At 38.0% G+C, this 20,205-nt stretch overlaps 1 protein-coding gene across 1 annotated transcript; it reads right to left on the bottom strand.

Annotated features, from left to right (window-relative positions):
* Nucleotides 1–20,188, bottom strand: LOC124541592 (DNA topoisomerase 2-binding protein 1). Its single transcript, XM_047119512.1, has 26 exons — nt 19,937–20,188; nt 19,631–19,782; nt 19,406–19,538; nt 18,938–19,045; nt 18,162–18,299; nt 17,519–17,640; nt 16,833–17,008; nt 15,971–16,068; nt 15,499–15,618; nt 14,138–14,362; nt 13,461–13,653; nt 12,506–12,631; nt 10,807–10,979; nt 9,906–10,078; nt 9,386–9,585; nt 8,310–8,486; nt 7,939–8,061; nt 7,391–7,531; nt 6,439–6,590; nt 5,149–5,250; nt 4,568–4,618; nt 4,011–4,203; nt 3,152–3,291; nt 2,522–2,722; nt 629–852; nt 1–257 (listed from the first exon to the last, which is right to left on the bottom strand). Exons 1-26 carry the CDS (start codon nt 20,024–20,026, stop codon nt 62–64), a joined length of 3,927 nt encoding a protein of 1,308 aa, XP_046975468.1. The 5' UTR covers nt 20,027–20,188; the 3' UTR covers nt 1–61.
* Nucleotides 20,189–20,205: the final 17 nt, after the last annotated feature.

Below are 20,205 nucleotides of genomic sequence, written 5' to 3'. Positions count from 1 at the left end.
TTTAATAATAGATATTTTATTATACACTTTATTGTCAATGATAAAATTAGCTAAAACTATGTTATTTAGGTCTATATTCCGGTATGCAATGTTCAACTGGATTTGGAGGCACCTCGTCAGTCAGATAGGAACTAAGAAGCACCGGGGGGCAGACCGGTATACGTTTGGATATGAGCCAGGCTGCGTCCCTGTCTGACAGCGGGTATCGCTTTATGTCAGCGAAGCATACAGTTATGTCGTCGTTAGTGTAGGGAGGTCTGAAATAAAAATGTGGACATATGAGATTTTTTTTAAATATCATTTGAAAGCCCTGTCCATTGATTGATAGTCTAATATTGGAATAATATTTAATGGAATAAAATAATAAAGTAACAAATTAGTAATAAAAATGTCAAAATTAAATCGTATACAATACAAAGAGATATAGAGGATGAGAAGGAAGGTCGCCTGAAGGGGTCATTCTTCCTTACGTCGAGGCTTATTCCCAGCACTTGGTTCCAAAAATATTTAATATATATGCGGGCTTGTTTATGTAATATATCGTATCTAAACCTAAGCGTCAATCAATTCACATCTGTCAAATACATTTAAACTTGACATAACACGCGGCAGTCAAGGTATCACTCACTCGTCGTCGACGGCCTTCCCGCCGCCGGCGAGCAACAGGCGCGCTAGTAGGCGGCGGCGCGGCGCGGGCACGTGTAACAGCGCACGTGTATGTGCGAAGGGAGGCGCCGCACTACGCGCACGTAACGCCCGCCATCTATGTGCCGCGCGAGCCAACGCACGTTCCGCGCCCGTCAGTACCGGCAGCGCTGTCGCTCGCGGGTTGCCCCACTCGAACTCCTCCTCCTATTCGACCACACGTATCGTTGAAGGAACTCGCGGAAAACGGTCTTAAGTACCCGCCAGACGAAAATAGGACCATCAAATTGATGTACAAAAGATATATATGTGATTAATTATTCATTTCATATAGTCGATTTTATTGTATTTTATTGAAACGTTGTTATAATTGTGTTTTGTCTTTTTTAGAATATTTATCCTTAATAATACCTACAACAAATAGTAAATTGTTCGTTCCATTGGACATTTTTATTTATGAATAATATTCAAAACAAATTTATTATTTCATCAGTTTATTGTAATATTATTTTTATTATTCATATTCGACGACACCATTTATAAAAGTAAAGTAACAGCCTGTAAATTTCCCACTGCTGAGATAAGGCCTCCTCTTCCATTAAGAAGAGGGATTGGAACATATTCCACCACGCTGTTCCAATGCGGTTTGGTGGAATGCACATGTGACAGAATTTCGATGAAATTAGACACATGCAGGTTTCCTCACGATGTTTTCCTTCACCGCCGAGCACGAGATGAATTATAAACACAATTAAGCACATATATATAGTGGTGCTTGCCTGGGTTTGAACCCGCAATCATCGGTTAAGATGCACGCGTTCTAACCTCTGGGCCATCTCAGCTCTCCATTTATATAAATATTATATGAGGTGCCTGAACAAACTACGAATTCAATTTCAAGTCTCTTTATGATGCTTTCTGTGGAATAACTGGGTGTATCCAACAACAGGCTAAAGGCCTCCTCTCCCTTTGAGGAGAAGGTTTGGAACATATTCCACCACGCTGTTCCAATGCGGGTTCGTGGAATGCACATGTGACAGAATTTCTATGAATTTTGTCACATGCAGGTTTCCTCACAAGGTTTCCCTTAACCGCTGAGCACGAGACGAATTATAAAGACAAATAAAGCACTTGAATCAGCGGTGCTCGCCTGAGTTTGAACCCGCAATCATCGGTTAAGATGCACGCGTTCCAACCACTGGGCCATCTCGACTCAACTCCGGGTGTATCCGATCTAATAATATCGAACACGACTATCTTGTTACAACAATATATTTAATTACCAAAATTTAGATACACATTGAATAGCACACGACACAGATGTATCCGATCGGCGCATGTACAGATCGTATCAGTACCCGGTCGAAGTTTTACTCACATCCAGGAACTTGCCAGCCTGGCGACTCCTAGCGACGTATGCGGGGTGCAACACTATTAGTACTAGGTCGCAGTTTTACTCACATCCAGGAACTTGCCCGCCTGGCGACTCCTAGCGACGTATGCGGGGTGCAACACTATTAGTACTAGGTCGCAGTTTTACTCACATCCAGGAACTTGCCCGCCTGGCGACTCCTAGCGACGTATGCGGGGTGCAACACTATTAGTACTAGGTCGCAGTTTTACTCACATCCAGGAACTTGCCAGCCTGGCGACTCCTAGCGACGTATGCGGGGTGCAACACTATTAGTACTAGGTCGCAGTTTTACTCACATCCAGGAACTTGCCCGCCTGGCGACTCCTAGCGACGTATGCGGGGTGCAACACTATTAGTACTAGGTCGCAGTTTTACTCACATCCAGGAACTTGCCCGCCTGGCGACTCCTAGCGACGTATGCGGGGTGCAACACTATTAGTACTAGGTCGCAGTTTTACTCACATCCAGGAACTTGCCCGCCTGGCGACTCCTAGCGACGTAGGCGGGGTGTAACACCCACTTGCCGGCCGCCACAGAGCCCAGCATCTTCTCGCTCCGGCCGGGCGCGGAGCAGAGCAAATGCGTCGCTTCCAAGTCTAACTCGGCACCGTCGCAGACCTCTCCACCTAAATATTGTATAATTTCGACGATTTCTTCGCGATTCTGTAAACAAAGTAAAGTTATATAAAATTATTAGACCTACCTACTTTTACACTTTCTGAGATAATATACTCTAATGATATTCTTAGTCTTAGATTTGTTATGTCCTTGGTGGTAGGGCATTGTGCAAGCCCGTCTGGGTAGGCACCAACCACTCACCAGTTATTCTACCGCCAAATAACAGTACTCAGCATTGTTGTGTTCCGGTTTGAAGGGTGAGTGAGCCCGTTTAACTACAGGCACAAGGGACATAACATCTTAGTTCCCATGTTTGGTGGCACATTGACGAAGTAAAGAATTGTTAATATTTCTTACAGCGTCATTGTCTATGGGTGACAGTGACCACTTTCCATAAGGTGGCCCATATGTTCTTCAGTCAACCTATAACATAAAAAAAGTCTCTATCTCATGATTAAAGTATGGAATACTCACATCAACGTTGGAAGACAGCATGAATTTCTTGACGTGCGTGGCGTTGTCCTGCGCCTGAGGCGCGGGCGGAGTGGAGTCGTCCCAGCCCACTGTGTTCGGTTGGGACTCCGGTCCCGCCTCCACTTCCACGGCAGGTGGTTCTTTTGGAACACAATTTTCGTTATGATATTACATTCATACCTCTAGTCATCTACATCACGACGTATTAATAATAAAGCAAATGAATTAGTATCAAACTTTATCATATATATTCTTGTATTTTGTAGCTTTTTCAGTTAAAAAAAAAATGTATGCTGCTTTGTTTTCCATGTTTCTATATGTATACTGCGCTGAATCCTGAATGATCATCATTACCTTTTGGAAATTGTAACATTGAACCTATTAACCACTCCCGAAACCATCAATACATCATTCAGTCATAGTAATAGGCTATTTGACTGGTTTTTAAAATTTATTTTATAGTATTTAGTAGAAGTTAAGGAACCCAGTAAAAGCTGTGTTTTTTTATTTCTAGTACATATTTGCCGAAAAATATCATAAAAATTCCATATTTAAATAGCGCGCAAAACAACTACTTGGACAATATGGCTCTACAATGGGGTCGGTGACGTCACTTTCTTGTATTTGTGTCACGTGACAAACGTTTGAAAAAATGCATATTTATTTATGGATATTTGAATAAATTAAGTATTATTTTCAACTTTCGTTAGTCAATAACCATTTTTAAATTCATAATACACACAGATTACAATAATTTACACTTTATTTTTCACATTGTCAAATAGACTATTAAGGTTCCTTTGTCCCTACAAGCTGGTAACTAAAATGTTATATTTTTTAAAATATACGTATACGATACCTGGGTTCGAAGCGATGGAGTCTCGCGTCCTCTTGCGCTGTGAGCTGAGCCTGCCGGTGAGCGCCGCGTTCAGCCGCTGCAGCTGTACGTCCACGCCGGCGACCAGCGCGCCCGCAGCGCTGGCAGCGCTGGCAGCGCTTGACGCGGCCTTGGCGCTGTCGGCCGCCTCGCTCGCGTTGAAACCTCCCGCGCTCTGCGGTTATAATAATACAAATTAAGACTAAGTACTTTATATTTTTATTTATTTTATGGAATGGGTTGGCGGACGAGCATATGGGCCACCTGATGGTAAGTGGTAATCATCACCCATAGACAATGACGCTGTAAGAAATATTAACTATTTCTTACATCGTCAATGCGCCACCAACTTTGGGAACTAAGATGTTATGTCCCTTGTGCCTGTAGTTACACTGGCTCACTCACCCTTCAGACCGGAACACAACAATACTGAGTACTGCTATTTGGCGGTAGAATAACTGATGAGTGGGTGGTACCTACCCAGACGGGCTTGCACAAAGCCCTACCACCAAGTAATATGTTTAAAAATTTGAACCTACTTGATCTATAGATAGTTTGGCTATTTTCGACGGTGGTGTATCGGCTTGGTCCTGGAAATATAAACACAAAAATTAATATCAATGATAGTAAGCATATTTATTTTAATATGATCATATTTTATTATTTTAATGTATTAAAGTATTATCAGCATAAATAATTCGATTTAAATAGTTGATACAATTTACGTTGATTGTCAACATCCGGTTTTGACTAAACTAAATTGTTTTTTTAAATAAATCAAAACCGGACGTTGCTAGTCGGAGGAGGGGCGTGTAAACATTAAATACTAGGAGTAAGCCTAGAAATGGGCATTCTTACTTTAATCGTCGAATTGGAAGGATCGAGCAAAATAATCAAACTTGTATCAGTTATGCTTGTGAACCACTTCAGGAGAGATAAAGTATTGATTGTGAGGAGAGCTTTTGTATTATTCCAACATAAGTAATAGTTGTATTGGACGTTTTGGTAAAAATATAATTATTATAAAAAAAATTATAAATAGTTTGTGATGAGCATAAAAGTTCAGTCATATTGGTTTTAAATATATTCTGTAAACATATAGGGAATATAGATATCTCACATGCAGCTGCAACTTCCTGGGCACGGCGGGCAGATCTGCCGGAGGTGTGGCCGCACCCGACGCGAACTGCGACAGGAAACGGTTGCGGATCTCCGACAGCGGCTGCGATGGAAATGTTATTATACATTAAATACTTTAAAAAAAAAACAATCATTTTTAATTTCAATTTAAAGTCTATGGGAGCTTCGAACTATCTTCATATCCGTTGATTTTGAAGCATAATTATATATGACTAAGTATAGTATGAATATAATGGTGAAGAATATTGTAAAATTCGATACTTTTATCATCGTACTGTATAATTTCGAAGAATATTAACCAAATGTCAAATATAGAAAGTTAATTAGATACATCATATAATTTCCTTAGAGCACAGAAGTGCACCAAACCTCACATACAACTTTCAAACATTGAGTTAATCAGTCTTTTAACCATAATACTAGCTACCTTTAGATTGAAAAATAATAATAAACATAAAAATAAAAAATCTGGATATAAGAGTTTAAATTTTCATAATATGGAGTATTATACATGTAATGTTTTGTTTGTTCATGAAAGTTGCATAAAAATCAGTTAAGTATTTTAAAAGATCTAAGCATACAAACAGTGGAAGTGACTTTGTTTTATACTATACGTAGTACGATAAGTTCAAAAACTTGTACACAAAACACACTTTTTAGTGCAAGCCCGTCTGTCTGGGTAGGTACCACCCACTCATCAGATATTCTACCGCCAAACAACAGTGCTCAGTATTGTTGCGTTCCGGTTTGAAGGGTGAGTGAGCCAGTGTAACTACAGGCACAAGGGACATAACAACTCAGTTCCCACGGTTGGTGGCACATTGACGATGTAAGGATTAATTTATAATTTTTAGAGCGTCATTGTCTATGAGCTGAGATGGTCCAGTGGTTAGAACGCGTGCATCTTAACCGATAATTGCGGGTTCAAACCCAGGCAAGCACCACTATATATATATGCTTAATTTGTGTTTATAATTCATCTCATGCTCGGCGGTGAAGGAAAACATCGTGAGGAAACCTGCATGTGTCTAATTTCATCGAAATTCTGCCACATGTGCATTCCACCAACCCGCATTGGAACAGCGTGGTGGAATATGTTCCAAACCCTCTCCTTAATGGAAGAGGAGGCCTTATCTCAGCAGTGGGAAATGTACAGGCTGTTACTTACTTACTTACTTACTTACATTGTCTATGGGTGATGGTGACCACTTACCCTCAGGTGGCCCGTATACTCGTCCGCAAACTTATACCATAAAAAAAAAACACTCACGGTTTGCTTGTCCCTTGTGGGCTGGTGTTGCTTAGACGGCAGCTCGTTGACGACCTTCCAGAGGCGTTTTCTCGCTTCGGGCGACAGGCGGCCCGAGCCCGGCCGCAGCGCCGCCCCGAACGCGCTGTCCGGCGTGTCTGGGTTTTTATCGACTGCGGAACACAGTGAATTATTAATTCATTAATATACCAATGCTTAATAATAGGCTATTTAACAATGCAAAAAATTAAGTGTGAATTATTGTAATCAGTGTATATTATGTGTTTAAAAATGGTTATTTACTAACGAAAGTTAAAAATAATACTTAATTTATTCAAAAATCAAAATAAAAAATGCATTTTTTCAAACGTTTGTCACGTGACACAAAACGCTCCTGATTGGCCGGGCTTATGATGAAGTCACTTTGTTGTAAACCTTGCTTTTCTACTATATGTACCACAGATTAAAATACAGCAAAGTGACATCACCGACCCCATTGCAGCGCCATATTGTCCAAGTTTTCGCGCGTTATTTATATATGGAATTTTTAATATGATATATTTCGGCAAATATGTACTAGAAATAAAAAAATCAACTTTTAATGGGTTCCTTAACCTCTACTAAATAATATAAAATGGATTTTAAAAACCAGTCAAATGGACTATTATCTATTGTGAAATTAAATCCTTATATAACAATTATGAAACATTCTTTGCTAGAGTTGTATACCTCCAAAAAAACATTCACAATTATAAACAAAAAATAAATACAAATTAAAACACAGAAATATACATATGATAGATATAAATATATGAATATATTGTTTGTTACGTTTTCACGTTTCTGCTCTGCTCAACTCTGCATTATGATCACACACACGCACACTTTATCAGGAAGACACACAGTCACTATCACACACACAATCATATCATACGTATGTTAACCATCCATTTATGGTAATGGAAGAACTTACAAGGATCAACTGGCGTCCGTATGGGGTCCGAGGGCATCTCGCCCCGTCTCACGGCTTGCAGTCTCCTCCGGGTCGTGGGACTCAAGCCCATAAGGTTGGGCGTCGACAGAGCGTCGTCCAGCGGCGGAGTCCTGAGGTCGCCTGCTAATATATCTATGCCAATTAGTATTCATCACTATCTCAACTATTACAAATGCAAAAAAGTCTAAATATTGCTTTGGAATAAAAAGTGTTTTTCACTTGTATATGGACATCTAGGAACCAGAGTAGGTACCAAATGCTTTTCAGCTTTTTTGTAATTGGAACGGTGAATGAGCCAGTGTATTGATTAACACAATATTAAATTTACATTGTAAGAATTGGTTTATTATTCTGACAGTACACGACAGTAACGTCTGCAGTCAAACTTTACACAAGAAATAGTTAACCAGTATTACCTTTTGCTATTAGAATAATTGGTACATAATTACCCGGATTTTGAAATCACAAAGAGATATTTAAATTTTATTTATTTCTTAAGTTAAACTTAATGAATAATTGTAACCAACCTTGCTTCGCATCCCCTTTGAGTTCCTGCACTCGTTTAGGTGTTTCTTGCGAATCGCAACCCAGTAGACCTTGCCGAGCCATTGCTATGTAGCGAGAAGCTGGAGACATGTCTGGATCGCTTTCTGCAAAATTATTCTCAACAGATGTTATATGTAATAAAAGTAATAAATTACTTCAATTCAAAGTAACTGTAACATGAAGATGCTTATAAAAATCTACTTGAACAAAAATTTTAAAGTTTTATTTCTTGTATTTGTAAATAATTTTTATCTATACGTTGTCTTAGTAGAGTTAGCAAAAAAAGTTGTAACAACAAGTTTTTTATTAATGTCTGTCAGGTATATTACTGTAATATTACAACAAGACATACCATTACCAGCTTTACACTTAGGGGTCTGTTCCCGGCTGGGCGCGGAGCCGCGTCGGGGCGCGCTGGCGGCCGGAGGGAGCATAGCGTTTTCTTTGTCCGTCTGCGCGACGCTTTGCGGCGCCAGCTCCGGTTCTGGTTCATCGTTTGTGGTCTGTGGCGGTTCCGGTGATGGTGGCGCTGAAATGACAAATTGTCTCCTATTGTATAAAAAAGTTTTAATAAACAAAATTATTTTAAAATAATATGAATATTACATCTACTTCAAAAGGTACCATCGAGACAGATTTTTCTAGTATATTTTTATGTTTCAATGTAAATTGTATAATTTACCCAATATATACCATAATGTAAAATCGCATTAAAACCAGTACTATAAATATGTATTTTTAAGTCAAACTTCATTTTAATTTGAAGACAATAAATAAAATATATAACAGATCGCTGCGTAGCGATAAGGCCGCCTGTTACACCTCATGCAACAAGTGTAGCAAATTTGTAATTTTTAAAAAAATATTAAAAAATTAATTTGAAGACAATAAATAAAATATATAACAGATCGCTGCGTAGCGATAAGGCCGCCTGTTACACCTCATGCAACAAGTGTAGCAAATTTGTAATTTTTAAAAAAATATTAAAAAATTAATTTGAAGACAATAAATAAAATATATAACAGATCGCTGCGTAGCGATAAGGCCGCCTGTTACACCTCATGCAACAAGTGTAGCAAATTTGTAATTTTTAAAAAAATATTAAAAAATTAATTTGAAGACAATAAATAAAATATATAACAGATCGCTGCGTAGCGATAAGGCCGCCTGTTACACCTCATGCAACAAGTGTAGCAAATTTGTAATTTTTAAAAAAATATTAAAAAATTAATTTGAAGACAATAAATAAAATATATAATAGATCGCTGCGTAGCGATAAGGCCGCCTGTTACACCTTATGCAACAAGTGTAGCAAATTTGTAATTTTTAAAAAAATATTCAAAAAAAAAAAAAAAAATCTTCCTCTCGTAAACATCAACATGAGCCGTTAGTGAGGTAGTCTTCTCCGACCAAGGAAGTACTACGCACCTCTGGTGTCGCCCACGAGGTAGGGGCGCTCGCTGACGCGTCGGCCCTCGCGCGCGCACTGCAGCAGCCAATCGGCGCGCACGGCGGGCAGCGACCACTTCACGGCGCCCTGGTACTTGTCGCCCGACGCCGCCGGGCAGATCAGGTGCGTCGACGCCAGCGCGTTCGCCGTGTTGCGCCGGCAGAAGCGCAGCTGGGTACTATTGTGTTGGAAGAATAAAAACAACGAATATAACCTAACCTCTTTAGTAATTCTTATTGTCCATCTCGTAACTTTTTTATGCGCTTGTCAATTCGTTATGTCACTTGCACTTTTTTCAATAAACCGTTTTAATTGTTGTACTCTAAATCGTATTATTTCTACATATTGAATTATAAAATATATCAGTACACTTTTTTATCTATGAATAATAGTCAAAATTAAAATCTTTAAAATTGAGGCTCGATTGAAGTGTAAAGGCCTCGGTTTCAATATTTCAAGTTACAAATTCACATAATGAGCAACGAAAACTAAACTTACGTAGCCCCTAGCAACTTTGCCAATTCGTCGAGGAACGCTCTTTCGACCCCACTGTAGGTGCTTAGACTGGCCACGACGCCCTCTAGAGGCCCAGGCCCATTCCATTGCGGTAATTTAACGGGACGATGATAGTATTGTACGGGGAGCAACTCTTGTTGGGAGAGACAGTCTTTCTGTAACAAATATTAAAAAATTTATACATTTATTAAATAACTCTGACTAAATACGTATACCATGCAACCTATGTTGAATTCTAAATGCAGAGAAAAACGACGTAATGATTTAACAACTTCAAACTAAATTATCCCTTCTTCTCAAGCAATAAAGCGCGACTCAGATTGTACTAACCAATCACTTAAGACCTTACACCATGATAAACAAAAATAAAAGCATCTACAATAGGCTATTTGACTGGTTTTTAAAATCCATTTTATATTATTTAGTAGAGGTTAAGGGACCCAGTAAAAGTTGATTTTTTTTATTTCTAGTACATATTTTCCGAGAAATATCCTATTAAAAATTCCATATTTAAATAACGCGCAAAAACGACGATACTTGGATAATATGGCGCTACAATGGGGTTGGTGACGTCACTTTGCTGTATTTTAATCTGTGGTATATATAGTAGAAAAGCAAGGTTTACAAGAAAGTGACTTCATCATAAGCCCGGCCAATCAGGAGCGTTTTGTGTCACGTGACAAACGTTTTAAAAAAATGAATTTTTATTTATGGACTTTTGAATAAATTAAGTATTATTTTCAAGTAAATAACCATTTCTAAACTCATAAAATGCACTGATTACAATAATTCGCGATTTATTTTTCGCATTCTCAAATAGCCTATTAGTGGTGTTCCAAATTCAAATCAATGAATAGTGTTCCAAATTCAAAGCGGCACTCACGATCCAGAAGACGGTGACGAGTTCGAGCGCGCAGTCCTGGTCCCAGTCGAGCGGCACGAGCGCGCGCGCCGCGCCCGCGCCCGCCGCCACCAGCGCGCCGCCCGCCGCCGACACCTCCGCGCCGATCTCGCAGATCGCCTCCTCGTCCAGCCCGTGCACCTCGATCTTCATACCTGACAGCCATTGCAGTGGTCATATTTTTTGTTCAGGGGGCTATATTATTTGCGCTGTAGCATGGTGCGGGTGACAGTTTCAGTAACGTTTCGTTTCACTCTTGAAAGTTGCCGCGATTTACAAATTATGACTTAGTATTTCAGCTGTACCACATCCGTAATAAATTAAATCATTAATTACTGAAGTAGTTTAAATTAAACCAAACCAGAATGTTCTAGTGTACAAATATAATCTAATGGAAAGAAAAGTTAAGAAAAGTATTATGCGTTTAACGTAATACCATAGACGTATTTAGTGATGGGATGTACTGCTACAATGGATAGTCGATGTTTTTTTTATAATAAAAAAATATACATATATTGGCTGTAGTTCAATTATTATTGTAAAAAGTCTATAATTATATTAATGAAACAACAGATCTTATATAAAAATGATTTTATTCGTCTAAACTCATATCAGAACCAGGAACATCTGAATTGTCACTAAATTCATCATCTGTATCTATGACGGATATTATTAACGATGATTCCATTATATTGTAAAGAATTGAATTGAATTGAGCAAAAATGTTGTTACGAAAAAAAATCATAAACTCGATTTAAATTATTTTATATAAGTACTATATTATTTATACTGCGAGTATCGTTAGTGATAAAAATGAATTACGCAACATCACTAGTCATATGGTACTGACAGATATCAACGTCATATAGGCAAATGTCACCCGCACCAAGCTACAGCGCAAATAGTATAGTAGTGAATCGGTGTTAAAAAGGAGATATAGTACGACACAACTTAGATGTAGCATCGTCAAATTCGTAATACCGATCTCCTGCGAATTAAGTATAGTACGACACAAATTAGATGTAGCATCGGAAAATGCAATGGAATGAAAATAAAACCGATTACTGCCGATTTACACGACCAATAGAAATAGCTTCCTATCGCGCCATTCGACGCTATTCGTCGCTATAGATTCACGCGTCAGAGAAAGCAAGTGCATGTAAATGGATGTGTCAAATTGACGAATATGTTAGGTCATATGATATTAAAGGTTATTACGTTTGTGCAAATATCATTTTCGCGTGAGAAATAAATATTGATAATTTGGGATAGCGTACTTAATTCGGATGTGATCGGTTTTACGAATTTTGCCGATGCGACATCTAAGTTGTGTCGTACTATACGCTATCCCATATCCCAAATTATCAATATTTATTTCTTATGTGAATATGATCTTTACACAAACGTAATAACTTGTAATATCGTACGACCTAATATATTCGTCAATTTGACACGTCGATTTACTTTCTCGGGACGTACTATACATAAGTAAGAAATATTATAAAACTATTGAAATATTTTAAATACTATATAACACCGAGGAAGAACAGCTGGGTTGGCCTTGGATACCTTCTCTAATTTTCTGAGTCTACATCACAAAAAAAAATATTTACTTTCAAGCAAAGATTTGATCTGTGATGTATTTAACTTATTACTAGAGCTAAGTAACTGACTTACTGACCTCTAAATATCTGTTCAACTTCTTCCGTAGGCTCATCGACCATATCTTCAGTAATATTTGGTTCTTGCTGGAGGACTGGTTGGGCAATCGGCTCGGGTGTCTTTTCTTGCGCTTCAGGTACTATTTCTGAAAAGATTATAACAATATATTGAAAACATTATATATACGTTCTTATCTAAAATTGTATGAAACTCAGAACATGTAATAGAAGTTTAACAATTTCATAAGAGAAATGTGAGATCATGATAAGAAGTGACTCACATAATAAGCAGACCAGTTCATCATTGTCACTTCTATTTGTTTAATTTTAATATACCTATGGAGTTTTTTGTTACTTGTTATTTTTTTTTTTTTGTAATTGGGAAACGTACTGTATACACACCACATACATTAATTATACAACAATTAATTCGTTCACAAACAAGCAATTTAGTAAATTATAAATATTAATTATACACACACTGCACACACTAGCAATACACTGCAAACTAGTCAAATATATAAATATAATATTAAAAAAATTACCTGTTGCCTGTAAAGTCGGTATACGGGCGAAAGTTTTACGTGACAACGACTTTGAGTGGTAAAATAATTTTAATGTGAATATTGATTCGTATAGTAGGAAGAAGGATGAAATAATAGTAACAATTTAAAACATTTATTTATACAAAGAATTATATTTAAAACATTAATTTATAAAAAGAATCTCGTCTGAATTTTGTCTGTCTCTCTCGCTCTTAGGCGGGCTAACCATGCCCGAGTGGAAGGGACGCGTGCCTCTCACTCGCTCTCATTGTGAGCGCATAACGTGAGCGGAGCGTAACGCAGTTTCTTGAAGTGACACCCGGCAAACCAATTTATAAGACGTTGTTACGTCAAAATTAATAAAAAAAAAACAATGACTAAATTGACTAATTATTTTGAGAAATTAATTTACAAAATTATTGAAACTCACGGCTCAAATAATGGTTGACAAGTTCATCCTGAGGCTCTGCGGGCTGAGGGGGCTCCGGCACGGGCGGTGGGAGTTCCAGGGGACCCCGACGAAGCAATTGCAAGTTACGCTTGCTCATCGGAGACGCAGCCTCGATGTGAGGCTTACGGGCGCTCGACTTCACTGGCGTCATCGGATGGGATTCAATGAGGTACTGCGGGATGTAACGAAATATTCAATCGTAAATTATTCACCTTATTTGTTTCTTAAATTGTAATAAACGTTTCTATTTTTCTATTTTAAGGAGAGCTATTACAGCATACAATCACTTTTTCAAACAAACTATTTTCATGAATGTTCCGTAAACACAAATTCTTTGTGGTATATCATCAAATATTACCGCAAAACAGCAACACTTGACAAGTTACTGCGTTCCGGTTTGAACGGTCAGTGAGCCAATATAACTACAAACATAAGGGACGTTATATCTTACATAGTTCTCAAGTTAGGTGGCGCATTGGCGACGTAAGGAGAGATTAATAATTATAAAAAAAAAATTCTATAAAATAACACCGACTTCAAAGTGATAACTAAAAAGTAATAAAATAATTTAATTTAAATACGTATTAGTAATATGTCTATGGGCCAATGTCTGTACATTAGGTTACACATTGTTTGGTGTGTCGTGTGTTGGGTACCTCGGCCTCGTCGAGCGGGCGGCCGGCGCGCACGGAGCGCAGCAGCCAGCGCGCCGACAGCACGGGCACGGCGGGCAGCGCGGCGCGCGCGGCGGGCGCGGCGGCGCGCGTGCTCAGCGCGTGCGTGACGCGCTCGTGCGGCGCGTCGTAGCGCACGCCGCCGCAGCGCGACACGGCCGCCAGCGCGCGCTCGCGGGCCGCGCCCTCCAGCCCCGACACCCAGATCTGTGCGCACGCAGTCTCTTGTGTTACATAGTATGTGATAAATAATATAAATGGTTCACTTGGTGGTAGGGCTTTGTGCAAGCCCGTCTGGGTAGGTACCACCCACTCATCAGTTATTCTACCGCCAAATAACAGTATTCAGTATTGTTGTGTTCCGGTCTGAAGGGTGAGTGAGCCAGTGTAACTACAGGCACAAGGGACATAACATCTTAGTTCCCAAGGTTGGTGGCGCATTGACGATTTAAGGAATAGTTAATATTTCTTACAGCGTCATTGTCTATGGGCGATGGTGACCACTTACCATCAGGTGGCCCATATGCTCGTCCGCCAAACTATACCATAAAAAAAATAAAATAAAAAAAAAAATGCTGCCTTCATTTTCTGTGCGCACGCGGTCTCTTTTGTTACATAGTATGTGATAAATAATATAAATGCTGCCTTCATTTTCTGTGCGCACGCGGTCTCTTTTGTTACATAGCATGTGATAAATAAAACAAATGCTGCTTTAATTTTCTCTTACGACCTACACGCACTATTACTGTCAATAAACATTTCATAATGTTGTCTTAAATTTTCGCGATTATTATACATTTAAAGCTGAGATGGCCCAGTGGTTAGAACGCGTGCATCTTAACCGATGATTGTGGGTTCAAACCCAGGCAAGCACCACTATATATATGTGCTTAATTGTGTTTATAATTCATCTCGTGCTCGGCGGTGAAGGAAAACATCGTGAGGAAACCTGCATGTGTCTAATTTCATCGAAATTCTGTCATATGTGCATTCCACCAACCCGCATTGGAACAGCGTGGTGGAATATGTTCCAATCACTCAGCAGTGGGAAATTTACAGGCTGTTACTTTACTTTTTTTTTTACACATTTAAATAAAACTAATTATAACGAATGAATCGCGTGTATTAATTATTTTTAAACATCCCGACGTTTCGAGCACTTTGCAGTGTTCGTGGTGTCGGGATGTTTAAAAATAATTAATATACGCGATTCATCCGTTATAATTAGTTTTATTTAAATAAACATTTCATATTCCTCTTATTGACGTTACCCTGGGAACCGAGACATTATATTATGGATTTAAACAGTGATACTTGAAGTTAGTGTCTCGGAACAAACTTACACAGAATCCATCAAAGATAGGTCCAGCCTTCTTGATGCAACTCATATCGAAATTTTCAAACTCCGCTATTATTTCCTTGTCGAATGACGTATCGTGAGATTTTCTACCCTCTTGAGATAACTGCGAATCAAATAAACATACATTTGTAAAAGTAACCTTATTTTACTGAAATTACTATAATTACATAAATTCTATAAAATATTTCGGACTCGCATTTTTTTGGAATTTAAATAAACGGTATGGCAATAAGGACAAAATATTTTACAGTTAAAGAATTTACATTTTTTTTAAATTATGACTAACAACGCTTTTAATAAAATACTATATTCCACCGGCATGTGAGGAGGGGGGGGGAGACGTATGTGCCCAATAATAAGATAGTAGTTTGTGTAGTTATGACGTAAAAGCGTAACAAATAAACAAAGTCACTTTCACATTACTAATATTGTAACGAGGCTAATAAAATATGTACCTTCATTCGACCGGATATCGTAGACATGTCGACTGCTCTACTCTCGTCCACAAAATTACTCGGCGGCTTCAGATTCGTTATACGAGAAAAGTTCAGACCTGTAAGAATGAAATCATTTCAATTACTTTTCAACAAAACGGCGACGGCCAGTTTCAAGGGGAACGTGCAGAGTTTCTTCCACACTATGGTCCTTCTTAACTACTTTTGCCTTCAATTTTGCAATTTTTGACTTTATAAACGAGTCGAGATGGCCCAGTGTGTAGAACGCGTGCATCTTAACCGATGATTGCGGGTCCCAAACCCAGGCAAGCACCACTGATTCATGTGCTTAATTTGTCTTCATAATTCATCTCGTTCATCATAATTCATCTCATTCATCCTGCATGTGACAAATTTCATAGAAATTCTGCCACATGTGTATTCCACCAACCCCCATTGGAACAGCGTGGTGGAATATGTTCCAAACCTTTTCCTCAAAAGGAGAAGAGGTCTTTAGCCCAGCAGTGGGAATTTACAGGCTGTTGTTGTTGTTGTTGACTTTATAAACTATAGAAATTGCGCAATCAGAGTCCATAAGTAATTTATCATCTGTCTTGGCTCTCAGAAGTCCCCGTTCCATTGATGAACTTTCGTGTTCAAACATGTATTCCGGCGAGGAACACGTTAACATTGTTTTGCTGCTACAGCAGTGGCTTTAGTTCAGTACAGTGGGAGATGTTAAGGCACGAAGAGGCGCAAGGCGCTCACTTCCGGCAGAGTCTTCTGTGACTTGCCACCCCGCCCGGTGACGCTGTAGAGGCCACTCTGGCCAACAGTAACAGACAATTCGAAAGAAAAAAAAAAAAAAAAAAAAGGCGCTCACTGATGTCGGGCGCGCGGTGCTCGGCCAGCGGGCTGGAGGTGGCGGCGGCGGCCACGCGGTATCGCGCCAGCGCCTCGCACGCGCCGCGCGCCGCGCTCGCGCGCACCCACGCCGGCACCACGCACGCCTTGCCGTACTCCACCGCCGCCTTGTACTTCTCGCTGCCGATGCCGTCCCTGACGACCACATCCGAGTATAGTGCGCAGGTCAAACATATAACGCAGGTCAAACATATAATCTTAATAACAATCAAACTAAACTTAAAATTTCACTTATGGAATCGACTGATAATACACGAACAATACACACTTTACCTGACTGTACAGTCTACAAAACAATTACTGAAATATTTTAATATAAAAAAAGTTAAATATTTCTATATCCTATAAACACTATACCAGCAACTCATCATATATTCTACAGCCAAGGAGTAATTTTAATATTGTTATTATATTACTTAGTATTATTGTTCTGGTTTGAATTGTGAATGAACCAGTGACTACAAGCACAAGGTATGACACCTTGGTTTCCAAGTTGGTGGTAGATTGGCAATATAAAAACTATAATTTCTTATGCCAGCAATATCTATGTGTAGGATTAATCAGATACCATCAGTTCACCCATTTATCTGTTCGTCAACCAATGATACAACAAATTAAAAATATTGATATTCCTGCATAACTCACTTAGTAAGGACTACAACATCCGTCGTCTCGCTCTGGAAAGCTCCCGAGAACACTCCACCATTCTCAGTAACAAGCTTCATTATCAGCTGCTTCTCCTTCTTGGCTATACCTGATGTTGTAATCTAGAATAAAGAACTAAATGCTATATAATGATTACAGTGATAATATTATTGACTATACTAAATTTAATACTGTCACTAGCAACGTTCCCAACGCTTCACTTGGCACAAAGTGAAAAAAGAGGTTTGAGCCTACGGAATTAAAAGATTTACAGCATATAACATAATTATTTTAATCTATTATAGTATCAGGCCAATACATATAAGTTTTCAACAGATTTAAAAATATATATATTTGGATATACAGATAAACTAGCCTTTCCCAACCACAGCAAGATATATATATAATGATAAAAAATTAAGATCTTTGTATAGTATAGCAGAACAGGAAAAAGAACAAAAAAAAATGCAAAGAATAAGTTTATCTATAATTTACTTAGTATCTTTATTCCTTCTTTGTTTTTTGTTAATTTAAATGTATCAAACAATGTATATATAATTAGTTCTCTTATGTCCAATCATTCTAGAACTGAAGCAAAGATTCACACAGCAATATATTATTTATTACAATAAAGAATACATACCTGTAAATTAGCAAATGCTGGAAGTTTATATTGATGAAACTCAGATGAGTTACCACTGACATTAAGACGTAATGAGGCTTCCCAGACAGCATCCACCCACTTCTCACTCATAACTGGAATATTCCTTTCAACTGATTTCTGAAAAAAAAAATTAAACAAAATTGAACCTTATTATATTCTCACTGGTAACAAGATGCTTTTCATACATTATTTTTATCATGAAAAAAAGCTGATATCATTAAATTTGTTAAAATGCGTGACCTGCAAAGGTTCACTTGTTAGAAAAAATAGATCTTAGTTTGTTGTTTCTAGTTTCATGTGCTAGATTAGAATTTTTTTTCAATTCAGAAAAACTTCATTCAATTCCATCCTCCATATTCAAGAAGCTTAACTGAATAAGCTTTTCTTTATGGTATAGGTTGGCGGACCAGCACATGAGCCACCTGATGGTAAGTGGTCACCATTACCCATAGACAATGACGCTGTAAGAAATATTAACTATTCTTTACATTGCCAATGTGCCACCAACTTTGGGAAATTTTATGTCCCTTGTGCCTGTAGTTACACTGGCTCACTCACCCTTCAAGCCGGAACACAACAATACTGAGTACTGTTATTTAACAGAAGAATAACTGGTGAGTAGGTGGTACCTACCCAGACGGGCTACCACCAAGTAGCTCTAAGCTCTAAATCTTTTCCTAACCCTTTTTTGTTATAATATTAATTATCTTCAGATTAAGCTTAAGCTATTCTCATAAATATTATAGAGAACATACTATATATTTGTCTGATAAGACTGTGTCAGAAACTAGATGTGTTGTATCTTCTGTCAAAACTGTGCTGTATAATCCACCCATCCAATGGACTTTTTGTTTGATTTTTTCCTGTAATAATAATAATCATTTATTAGTTTTATTCAGCAACAATTATAACTATTATGAAATTTGAGACAGTCTTATTAAATTCATATTAAAAACAAATCAAAAATGTTATGTTCATGTATAACTATTATCTATAATGAATACTATAAATGTATCAAGTCTGAATGTCTGTTGCTATTTCATGGCTAAACCACTGAACCAAATTCAATGAAACTTGTCATGAAGCAAGTTTAAATCCTTAGATAGGACATAAACTACTTGCTTAATGCTAAAAGTCTGATGACCAATCTTAGAAGTCTGACGAGGACAACAATTAGTATTGTATATAATACCTAGTAATATAGTACAATGATAAGTACCAACCTTTTGTTCTTTTGATAGTCCACTTGCTGAAACAACTAGTCCTCTCATAGCTATCGTGTAAACAGGTTCGGGGCCTGAAGGGATAGGACTGCCTTCCATCAGGCAGCATGATAGGCAACGTGGACCAACCAGTCTAGATTTGAGGAAATATTATACATCATTACATAGATTAAAAGTTTATTTAAAATTAGACAATTTTCTTCATAATCCTTCCTTGTTACTTACAAACACTTGGTACTCTTTAATTTTTCGAAAATCTCTCCTTCGAACTTCGATAGTACGATAACATCTCTTTTAGTCAGATTGTCAAATTTTTTCCACAAGGCCTGATGTACCCATTTTGCTTTTATTCCACCGCCGCTATGCTGTTCACAGGCCTAATAAAATAAATTACATTTTAAATAAAGATATAATATATTAAATGAATCTCTTTTTATTTACCAGTCATGTTCCATGATCGTGTCCTATGTGTAAAATATATATTTAAACACATCAGTTATTTTAAAAATATCAAAGACATATCTTACTTACGGTAAAAGCCAACTGCATTTCTTCTGAACATTCATTTTCACTATTACAGTCGTCTGGTATGATAAACGTAACATTTATGTCCTCGTTCATTTTCTTCACTCAATTTGTTTTATAAAAATATTTAAACTATTTAAAGTGAAAATACATTATAAAAGTCATTACAATTACGTACAAGAACGCATTTTTTCTTCACGATAATTCTATCTATATTGCGCGCGGTTTGTTTACAACTGTCACTTGTTTTATAAAAGTTGAAACCAGAATATACA

Source organism: Vanessa cardui, chromosome 2 (genome assembly GCF_905220365.1).
Source record: "Vanessa cardui chromosome 2, ilVanCard2.1, whole genome shotgun sequence".
In the NCBI taxonomy this organism is placed as follows: domain Eukaryota; kingdom Metazoa; phylum Arthropoda; class Insecta; order Lepidoptera; family Nymphalidae; genus Vanessa; species Vanessa cardui.
This window is presented reverse-complemented; position numbering and strand designations above follow the sequence as displayed.

Bases quoted from the DNA above. Each gene is read 5' to 3' on its own strand.
- LOC124541592 (XM_047119512.1), bottom strand. From the start codon at position 20,026: ATGAACGAGGACATAAATGTTACGTTTATCATACCAGACGACTGTAAT. The intron at 4,619-5,148 runs GTGAGATATCTA...TTATATTTCCAG, and splicing joins CCAGGAAGTTGCAGCTGCAT to GACCAAGCCGATACACCACC. The intron at 2,723-3,151 runs GTGAGTATTCCA...CTTTGTTTACAG, and splicing joins TGCTGTCTTCCAACGTTGAT to AATCGCGAAGAAATCGTCGA.